Source organism: Nerophis ophidion, linkage group LG24 (assembly GCF_033978795.1).
Source record: "Nerophis ophidion isolate RoL-2023_Sa linkage group LG24, RoL_Noph_v1.0, whole genome shotgun sequence".
NCBI lineage: Eukaryota > Metazoa > Chordata > Actinopteri > Syngnathiformes > Syngnathidae > Nerophis > Nerophis ophidion.
The window spans coordinates 40027596-40039204 of NC_084634.1; the positions used below are offsets into that span (position 1 = coordinate 40027596).

Consider the following 11609-nt stretch of genomic DNA (forward strand, 5'->3'; position numbering starts at 1 on the left):
ATGTTAGATCCACTATGGACTGGACTCTCACTATTATGTTAGATCCACTATGGACTGGACTCTCACTATTATGTTAGATCCACTATGGACTGGACTGGACTATCTTCAGTTGCATGTGATGTCATATTTGAGTGTCACTAGTAAGTCTTCATGATTGACTAAACAAACATTTGCACCTTTTTTGTGTTGTTAATAAACAAGCAATTCCATTTCTGCTGACTACTCATAAAGTTTGTGTTTATTAACTGTGTAATGAAAGTAAAATATGTGCTGTTTATTGAGTGCCAATCATGTACAGTACATAGAGTATGTGTGCATCTCCAGACAGAAAACATGTGTTCCAGTTCCCCGGGGACATGATGGCTGTAATGGTGACCTTGGCTTTCCTCTTCTGTTTCGCTCTCTTACGTCAGTGCAGTTTTTTTTACTTGTTTTTACTGATTACAGCTGAAGTTGGAGTTTGTGTCTAAATATATTCTTATCTGCCGTGATAACCGGACGGAGGCAGTCGTGGGCTCAGTTCAAAGTTTCCTCCACTTTTTATTACGGCGAGCACAAAGTGGTGTATGTGGGTCATGTGTGTGAGAACACACTGCAGCACACATCTTCTCACATGTCTGACAGGAACCTAAAGCAGGGGGTGTCCTAACTTTTGCACAGCTGGCCCACATTAAAGATGCTAAAACAAATCCAATGTATATATTGGATTTGTTTTGACATACATTATATATATATATATATATATATATATATATATATATATATATATATATATATATATATATATATATACACATATATGTATATATATATATATATATATATATATATATATATATCAATCAATCAATCAATGTTTATTTATATAGCCCCAAATCACAAATGTCTCAAAGGACTGCACAAATCATTACGACTACAACATCCTCGGAAGAACCCACAAAAGGGCAAGGAAAACTCACACCCAGTGGGCAGGGAGAATTCACATCCAGTGGGACGCCAGTGACAATGCTGACTATGAGAAACCTTGGAGAGGACCTCAGATGTGGGCAACCCCCCCCCCCCCCCTCTAGGGGACCGAAAGCAATGGATGTCGAGCGGGTCTAACATGATACTGTGAAAGTTCAATCCATAGTGGCTCCAACACAGCCGCGAGAGTTCAGTTCAAGCGGATCCAAGACAGCAGCGAGAGTCCCGTCCACAGGAAACCATCTCAAGCGGATCAGCAGCGTAGAGATGTCCCCAACCGATACAGGCGAGCGGTCCATCCTGGGTCCCGACGAGCGGTCCATCCTGGGTCTCGACTCTGGTCAGCCAGTACTTCATCCATGGTCATCGGACCAGACCCCCTCCACAAGGGAGGGGGGGACATAGGAGAAAGAAAAGAAGCGGCAGATCAACTGGTCTAAAAAGGAGGTCTATTTAAAGGCTAGAGTATACAGATGAGTTTTAAGGTGAGACTTAAATGCTTCTACTATATATATATATATATATATATATATATATATATATATATATATATATATATATATATATATATATATACACATATCGACCAATTGGTCAGCAACTTCTTAGCTTTGTGTTTATATCGTGACAGAGCAAATGTCCAAATGTAATCGAGTAAGAGTATTTATCCTTCCATGATTTTATTTCATTCATAGAATATGCCAAGAGTCGTTAAAAACAAAACAAGCTGTGGGACAAAAAATTGGCCAGACTTTGGACATCCGTTATTGCAATTTCTTGCTGTAAATTGTTTTATGTTGCTCCAGTCAAATAAAATACCTCATCTTGAAACTGAAACTAAAACTAAAACTGGTTTTTCATTAGTTGCTCAATCACAATAAAACAATGTTGCAAACACAGCTTTGTGTGCAATAACACTTTATATAACACACACACACACACACACACCCAAATTCACACACGCGCACACACATTCTCTTAATTTGTTAACCTTCTTGAGACCACCGAAGAAAATGCCTTCCTCCAGTATTAAAATAAAAGTCGTAATTTTACCCAACGCAAGTCAAAATTTGACAAGAAAATTTTAACATTTGTGCAATATTATGATAAAGTTGGAATTTTACTCCAAAATAGTTGCAATTTTACAAGAAAAGCTTAACATTTTGGCAATTTTATGAAAAGAGTTCTAAGTTTACTCATCAAAAGTCACAATTTCATAAGAGAACTTTACAATTTTTCGCAATATTGTAGTAATAATCGGAATTTTAATTGTCAAAATTATGACAAACACATAATTTCACTAAAACAAAATGTCACTATTTTACAAGAACAACAAAACAATTGCCAATATTGTGATATGTCAGCATTTTAAATGAAAAAAAGTTGCCATTTTGCATTAAAAAATTATAATTTTACATTAAAAAGTTCTACTTTTACACCCAAAAATTGCAATTTTACAGAAACAGAAAGAATGTGAGAAATTATTCCCAATTTTAAAAGAAAAAAGTTGACACATCGTGAGAAAAAGACTGCTTTTAGTTATTTTTAAATTTTTTGTTTTTAATTGGTTTTTAATCTTCATTATTTTTCTTGAAGTTATTACAGTATGCAGTATTATAATAAAAGTCATCATTTTACTCAACGCTAGTCAAAATTTTACAAGAAAAACTGAAGATGCGCAATATTATGAAAAAGTTGGAATTTTACTCAATAACAGTCGCAATTTTACAAGAAAAATCTTAAATTTTTGATGTTGTAATTTTACTCGACAAAAGTCAGAACTTAATGGGAAAATTTTAAAATGTTTTCAGTATCATAATAATCTGAATTTTACTTGGCAAAATGATGACAAAAGTCATAATTTTACTCAAAAAATTTCACTATTTTACAAGAACAACGAAAGAATTGGCGGTATTGTGATAAGTCAGAATTTTTTGTGACAAATGTGGAAATTTTTCATGAAAAAGTAAAAATTTTACATTAAAAAGTTATACTTTTACAAGAAAAATATTGTAATTTTACAGAAACAGAACGAATGTGAGAAATTGTTCCCAATTTTATAAGAAAAAAAGTTGACACATTGTAAGAAAAAGACTGCTTTTAGTAATTTAAAAATATATTTTTTTGTAATTGGTTTTTAATCTTCATTATTCTTCTTGAAGTTATTACAGTATGCAGTATTATAATAAAAGTCGTCATTTTACTCAACGCTAATCAAAATTTTACAAGAAAAACTGAAGATGCGCAATATTATGAAAAAGTTGGAATTTTACTCAATAACAGTCGCAATTTTACAAGAAAAAGCTTACATTTTTGATGTCATAATTTTACTCGACCAAAGTCAGAACTTTATGGGAAAACTTTAAAAAAATTTAAATATCATAATAATCTGAATTTTACTTGGCAAAATGATGACAAAAGTCACAATTTTACTCAAAAAATGTCACTATTTTACAAGAACAACAAAAGAATTGGCAATATTGTGATAAGTCAGAATTTTATGTGACAAATGTTGAAATTTCTCATTAAAAAGTAATAATTTTACATTAAAAAGTTATACTTTTACAAGGAAAATATTGTAATTTTACAGAAACAGAAAGAATGTGAGAAATTGTTCCCAATTTTGTCAGAAAAAGTTGACACATTGTAAGAAAAAGACTGCGTTTAGTGATTTAAAAATATTTTTTTGTAATTGGTTTTTAATCTTCATTATTTTTCTTGAAGTTATTACAGTATGCAGTATTATAATAAAAGTCGTCATTTTACTCAACGCAAGTCAAAATTTTACAAGAAAAACTGAAGATGCGCAATATTATGAAAAAGTTGGAATTTAACTCAATAACAGTCGCAATTTTACAAGAAAAATCTTACATTTTTGATGTTGTAATTTTCCTCGACCAAAGTCAGAACTTTATGGGAAAGCTTTAAAATTTGGGTAATATTATAATAATCGTAATTTTACTTGGCAAAATTATGACAGAAGTCATAATTTTACTCAAAAAATGTCACTATTTTACAAAAAAAATTGCAATATTTTGATACATCAGAATTTGATATGACAAATGTCACCATTTTTCATTAAAAAGTAATAATTTTACATTAAAAAGTGATACTTTTACAAGAAAAATATTGTAATTTTACAGAAACAGAAAGAATGTGAGAAATTCACAGTTTTACAAAAAATTACAATATTTTGATACGTCAGAATTTGATATGACAAATGTCACCATTTTGCATTAAAAATGGATAATTTTACATTAAAAAGTTATACTTTTACAAGAAAATATTGCAATATAACAGAAACAGAAAAAATGTGAGAAATTGTTCCCAATTTCAAAAGAAAAAAGTCGAGACATTGTCAGAAAAAGACTGCTTTTAGTTATTTGTAAAAAAAATGATTTTGTAATTGTTTTTTAATCTTTATTATTTTTCTTGAAGTTATTACAGTATGCAGTATTATAATAAAAGTCGTCATTTTACTCAATACAGGTCAACATTTTACAAGAAAAACTGTAATATTATGAAAAAAGTTGGACATTTACTCAATAACAGTTGCAAGTTTACAAAAAAACGCTTAAATTTTTGAAGTCGTAATTTTACTCGACCAAAGTCAGAACTTTATAGGAAAACTTTAAAATGTTGGCGATATTATAATAATCGGGATTTTACTTGGCAAAATTATGACAGAAGTCAGATTCCAGATTTTCTACCTCTTGTGCGAAACACAAATGCATAAAATTACTTAACACATTAAATGACGAGTAAAACATTTACAAACACAACAACCAACTTCTAAAACATTAAAACCGACTCCAAAACACATAAAATGACTCTGAAGAGATGCACAGTGACATCTAAAACGTAAATTACTCATAAAACACATAACAAGACTCCTAAAACTCATAATAAGACTCCTAAAACACATTAAGACTCCTAACACATGTAAAAAACTCTTAAAAAATGGAAAAATACTCCTAAAAACATGTAAAAAGACTCCTAAAACCAATTTAAAAACAGATCCCAAAACACGTAAAAAATAATATTAATCAAAAATAATAATATTCCTCAAAAAAAGTCACTATTTTACAGAAAAAATGGCAATATTGTGATAAGTATGAAATTTTATATGACAAATGTCACCATTTTGCATTAAAAATTGATATTTTTACATTAAAAAGTTATACTTTTACAAGAAAATATTGCAATGTAACAGAAACAGAAAGAATGTGAGAAATTCTTCCCAATTTTAAAAGAAAAAAGTCGAGACATTGTAAGAAAAAGACTGCTTTTAGATATTTTAAAAAATATATATTTTTTATCTTCATTATTTCCTTCAAGTTATTACAGCATTATTTAACTTTTTTAAATTAATTTTGGCCAAAAAGGGTGCATTTCAATTTTTTGCACACACTTGTTATTTCATATGTTGGCCAGTGGGGGAGCACTTTTAAAAGCGACACACAGTCCATTTGAAAAAAATCCCTCCACACACACACACACACACACACACACACACACACACACACACACACACACACACACACACACACACACACACACACACACACACACACACACACACACACACACACACACGTGCTTGCATGAAGTGTACTGTGCTATCACCCACACTAGATGGCACTCTAACAAAGAGAATAACATTCATTCTAGTCCTTGCTGTGATGTGAAGTTCAGTTTTTGTTTGAGAGTCGTCTCTTTTGGCTCGACTCCCAAATAAACTGTGTCTCTTTCAGCTCTAAAACGACCTTCCATTTAGTGGTATTCCTCTTTGAGCTGGACTTGGCAACTGTAAAGCTGTTGGTCAGCACTTTGTCTGTCACAAATGTCTTCTTCAAGTACATTTTTTACCATAACTGCAAAAACAATGCTTGCGTGCAGAAATCAACCTACCAAAAACTTGACAAAAGTAAGTCTAAATGTCCCGAGTGCAAAGTTGGATGTTGCCGGAAGTTCCCGAAGGTTATTTCGTGGAGTTCCTGCGACACTAGAAATGCATACAAAGCTGGATTGCTCGTTAATAATGACATCAAATCCAACCATTGAGTGAGTCGAGGCACAAGCTGGAACCAGCGTTGGCATTTTCGACTCTAAGAATTTCCCGCTGCGGTACCTGACATCTGGTGGGAACTCTGCTCTCTGCGCTTCTGGCGCCTAACGACACAAAGCCTCACCACGCATATAAAGACCACCACGCACAAAGCGGCCACAATCCACAGCCAGATAAAAGTGCCCGTCGTCGCGGAGGAACCTCGGGTGCGGTTGTCGGGTTTGGCGTAGCCTTTGACGGAGGGAGTGGTGAGGACCAGATGCCCCTCCGTCGCTTGGACGCATTTCACCTGGTCTTTGAGCACGTAGCCGTCTTTACAGGAGCAGTAAAAACTGCCAAAGGTGTTCTTGCACCCTTGGTCACATCCGTCCATCAGGCATTCGTCGATGTCCTCGCAGATTTTGCCGTTTAAGATGAAGCCTGGGGGGCAGAGGCAACCGTCATTGGAGTTTCTCTCGCAGACGGCGGGGCATCTTTCCCGGGCACAGTGGACCGCACAGCGCCTGGGGTCCATGCGGTCGGGCGCGAACCCTCTGAAGCAGGAGCATCTGAAGCCGCCGTTGACGTCGGTGCAGTTCTGCTCGCACGGGCCATCCGAGCAGCCCTTGGAGCTACGGAAAAAATCCCCATCGGACAGTTCTCCCGCCTGGCACGCGTCTTTGTGCCGGCTCCGGCACAGGAAGCCGTCGGTTCTCTCCGAGCACGGCCTTTCCGTGAACCTGTGACCGTTGGAAAGCGACACGCAGCGCGGCGAACAGACCCGCACAGCGTCCTTCCAGGTGATGAGAGATGGGAGGGAGTGGCTGTGTCCGCCACCAGAGGTCCACTCGTAGCCTCTCATGGGAGCTGAGAGGCTACTGCAGGCGCCGGTCGGTAAGTGCAGTCCAATCCAGAAGCTTCCGCCCAGTTCTTGCCTCACAACATCGAGTAATCTCTCATCGCCCGCTGATTGAAATGTCATTAGCTCTCCCTTCCCGGCTCGGCAACTTTGCCGGGCTGTGGTGAAATCCACCCGGTCCGGGATGACCAGCAGGCAGTCGGTCCCGATGCAGAAAGGTCTGCAAGTGGCGGTGGTTCCCCGACAAAGTCCGATTGGGATGGAGCACATCAGAGGCAACGCCATGAGCGCTCGGATCCGCAAGCAGGCCATGTTGCTGCGCTCTAGTTCATTTTTAAAATGTTGGCTTGCTTCGTGGCCAACTCGGAGTCCGGCTGCGGAAGGAACCTTCCAGGCAGGAAGGAAATGAGATAAAGACTTAACTGCTGTGTTTTTCCAGTGTGAGGCCCAGAGACCACGGAACTTTTACTTGTAATCACACAAAACATAATTGAATGTACAGACAACTTGGTCAGTAAGAACAAATATATAAAAAATAATGGATGGATGTTCATAAACAAATGCAACACTGTCCCAAAATCAAAGCACCCCCCCACCCCCTTGCTGTTTTTGTCTAATTCTAGACATCCTCCCAACATTTCTAGTCTCATATCAGCATGTTCGTCTCAGTACAACAATGGAAGGTGGTTGAATCACGCTGACTTAACCGGTTGTCAACATAACTGGAGACAGCCATTGTTTGAAGATGGATGAGAAAGCCTGTGACTGTGACTAGAGACGTACAGTCGCGATCAATCATTTCTACGAGTCTTATTTTTTGTGATAGAGTGATTAGAGCACATACTTGTTGGTCCCATTTACTCTCTGTAAAGCATTGGCAGCAAAACAGGCCCAGTGCATAATACTACCACCACCATGCTTGACTGGAGGCATGGTGTTCCTGGGTTTAAAGGCCTCACCTTTTCTCCAACAAAAATATTGCTGGGTATTGTGGCCAAGCAGCTCCATTTTTGTTTCATCTGATCCCTGAAGGTCTTATCTTTGTCCATGTGATGTTAGGTGAAAGAAAAATGGAGCTGTTTGGCCACAATACCCAGCAATATGTTTGGAACACCATTCCTACTGTCAAGCATGGTGGTGCATGTAAACTTTTGATCGCGACTGTATCATTAATGGACATTACACTCAAAGTTGGAAGCAACCCGGTTGAAATCCTTATGTTTCACCCTTTTCTGTTCAAAATAATACAACACAACGATCCCCCAAACCAAGTCAAATGAAGAAAAAGACAACATTTGAGAATACCGATACCTTGTGTTGTTTATGGAAGTAGTAAGAGACAACATTTGATTGTGGTGAAAACAACAACGTAGTGTTTAAGGTTGTTCAATAAAAACTTTAGTTCAGGGCTCGGCAACCCAAAAGTTCCAAGAATCAAATTGTACTTAAAATACAAAAAAAAAATCCATCTGGAGTTGCAAACAATTAAACGCTTTGTGTAATAAAGTGTAATAATGAAGACAACACATGATGTAAGTGTCTATATTAGCCTACTATCAAAATGACTTTAAAAGTCTTAGATAAGTGTTATAATGAAGGCAACACATGATGTAAGTGTCTATATTAGCCTACTATCAAAATGACTTTAAAAGTCTTATATAAGTGTTATAATGAAGGCAACACATGATGTAAGTGTCTATATTAGCCTACTATCAAAATGACTTTAAAAGTCTTATATAAGTGTTATAATGAAGGCAACACATGATGTAAGTGTCTATATTAGCCTACTATCAAAATGACTTTAAAAGTCTTAGATAAGTGTTATAATGAAGGCAACACATGATGTAAGTGTCTATATTAGCCTACTATCAAAATGACTTTAAAAGTCTTATATAAGTGTTATGATGAAGACAACACATGATGTAAGTGTCTATATTAGCCTACTATCAAAATGACTTTAAAAGTCATATATAAGTGTTATAATGAAGACAACACATGATGTAAGTGTCTATATTAGCCTACTATCAAAATGACTTCAAAAGTTTATATAAGTGTTATAATGAAGGCAACACATGATGTAAGTGTCTATATTAGCCTACTACCAAAATGACTTTAAAAGTCTTATATAAGTGTTATAATGAAGGCAACACATGATGTAAGTGTCTATATTAGCCTACTATCAAAATGACTTTAAAAGTCTTATATAAGTGTTATAATGAAGACAACACATGATGTAAGTGTCTATATTAGCCTACTATCAAAATGACTTTAAAAGTCATATATAAGTGTTATAATGAAGACAACACATGATGTAAGTGTCTATATTAGCCTACTATCAAAATGACTTCAAAAGTTTATATAAGTGTTATAATGAAGGCAACACATGATGTAAGTGTCTATATTAGCCTACTATCAAAATGACTTTAAAAGTCTTATATAAGTGTTATAATGAAGGCAACACATGATGTAAGTGTCTATATTAGCCTACTATCAAAATGACTTTAAAAGTCTTAGATAAGTGTTATAATGAAGGCAACACATGATGTAAGTGTCTATATTAGCCTACTATCAAAATGACTTTAAAAGTCTTATATAAGTGTTATGATGAAGACAACACATGATGTAAGTGTCTATATTAGCCTACTATCAAAATGACTTTAAAAGTCATATATAAGTGTTATAATGAAGACAACACATGATGTAAGTGTCTATATTAGCCTACTATCAAAATGACTTCAAAAGTTTATATAAGTGTTATAATGAAGGCAACACATGATGTAAGTGTCTATATTAGCCTACTACCAAAATGACTTTAAAAGTCTTATATAAGTGTTATAATGAAGGCAACACATGATGTAAGTGTCTATATTAGCCTACTATCAAAATGACTTTAAAAGTCTTATATAAGTGTTATAATAAAGACAACACATGATGTAAGTGTCTATATTAGCCTACTATCAAAATGACTTTAAAAGTCTTATATAAGTGTTATAATGAAGGCAACACATGATGTAAGTGTCTATATTAGCCTACTATCAAAATGACTTTAAAAGTCTTATATAAGTGTTATGATGAAGACAACACATGATGTAAGTGTCTATATTAGCCTACTATCAAAATGACCTTAAAAGTCTTATTTAAGTGTTATAATGAAGACAACACATGATGTAAGTGTCTATATTAGCCTACTATCAAAATGACTGTAAAAGTCTTATATAAGTGTTATAATGAAGACAACACATGATGTAAGTGTCTATATTAGCCTACTATCAAAATGACTGTAAAAGTCTTATATAAGTGTTATAATGAAGACAACACATGATGTAAGTGTCTATATTAGCCTACTATCAAAATGACTTTAAAAGTCTTATATAAGTGTTATAATGAAGGCAACACATGATGTAAGTGTCTATATTAGCCTACTATCAAAATGACTGTAAAAGTCTTATATAAGTGTTATAATGAAGACAACACATGATGTAAGTGTCTATATTAGCCTACTATCAAAATGACTTTAAAAGTCTTATATAAGTGTTATGATGAAGACAACACATGATGTAAGTGTCTATATTAGCCTACTATCAAAATGACCTTAAAAGTCTTATTTAAGTGTTATAATGAAGACAACACATGATGTAAGTGTCTATATTAGCCTACTATCAAAATGACTGTAAAAGTCTTATTTAAGTGTTATAATGAAGACAACACATGATGTAAGTGTCTATATTAGCCTACTATCAAAATGACTGTAAAAGTCTTATATAAGTGTTATAATGAAGACAACACATGATGTAAGTGTCTATATTAGCCTACTATCAAAATGACTTTAAAAGTCTTATATAAGTGTTATAATGAAGGCAACACATGATGTAAGTGTCTATATTAGCCTACTATCAAAATGACTGTAAAAGTCTTATATAAGTGTTATAATGAAGACAACACATGATGTAAGTGTCTATATTAGCCTACTATCAAAATGACTTTAAAAGTTTTGTATAAGTGTTATAATGAAGACAACACATGATGTAAGTGTCTATATTAGCCTACTATCAAAATGACTTTAAAAGTTTTGTATAAGTGTTATAATGAAGACAACACATGATGTAAGTGTCTATATTAGCCTACTATCAAAATGACTGTAAAAGTCTTATATAAGTGTTATAATGAAGACAACACATGATGTAAGTGTCTATATTAGCCTACTATCAAAATGACTTTAAAAGTCTTATATAAGTGTTATGATGAAGACAACACATGATGTAAGTGTCTATATTAGCCTACTATCAAAATGACCTTAAAAGTCTTATTTAAGTGTTATAATGAAGACAACACATGATGTAAGTGTCTATATTAGCCTACTATCAAAATGACTGTAAAAGTCTTATTTAAGTGTTATAATGAAGACAACACATGATGTAAGTGTCTATATTAGCCTACTATCAAAATGACTGTAAAAGTCTTATATAAGTGTTATAATGAAGACAACACATGATGTAAGTGTCTATATTAGCCTACTATCAAAATGACTTTAAAAGTCTTATATAAGTGTTATAATGAAGGCAACACATGATGTAAGTGTCTATATTAGCCTACTATCAAAATGACTGTAAAAGTCTTATATAAGTGTTATAATGAAGACAACACATGATGTAAGTGTCTATATTAGCCTACTATCAAAATGACTTTAAAAGTTTTGTATAAGTGTTATAATGAAGACAACACATGATGTAAGTGTCT

The 11609-nt window shown here is 34.2% G+C and overlaps 1 protein-coding gene across 1 annotated transcript; it reads right to left on the reverse strand.

Annotated features, from left to right (window-relative positions):
- Positions 1-1629: 1629 nt before the first annotated feature.
- LOC133542029 (thrombomodulin-like) lies at positions 1630-7258 on the reverse strand. Its single transcript, XM_061885822.1, has one exon. The coding sequence runs from the start codon at positions 7182-7184 to the stop codon at positions 6075-6077; it is 1110 nt and encodes a 369-aa protein (XP_061741806.1). The 5' UTR covers positions 7185-7258; the 3' UTR covers positions 1630-6074.
- Positions 7259-11609: the final 4351 nt, after the last annotated feature.

Bases quoted from the DNA above. Each gene is read 5' to 3' on its own strand.
- LOC133542029 (XM_061885822.1), bottom strand. From the start codon at position 7,184: ATGGCCTGCTTGCGGATCCGAGCGCTCATGGCGTTGCCTCTGATGTGC.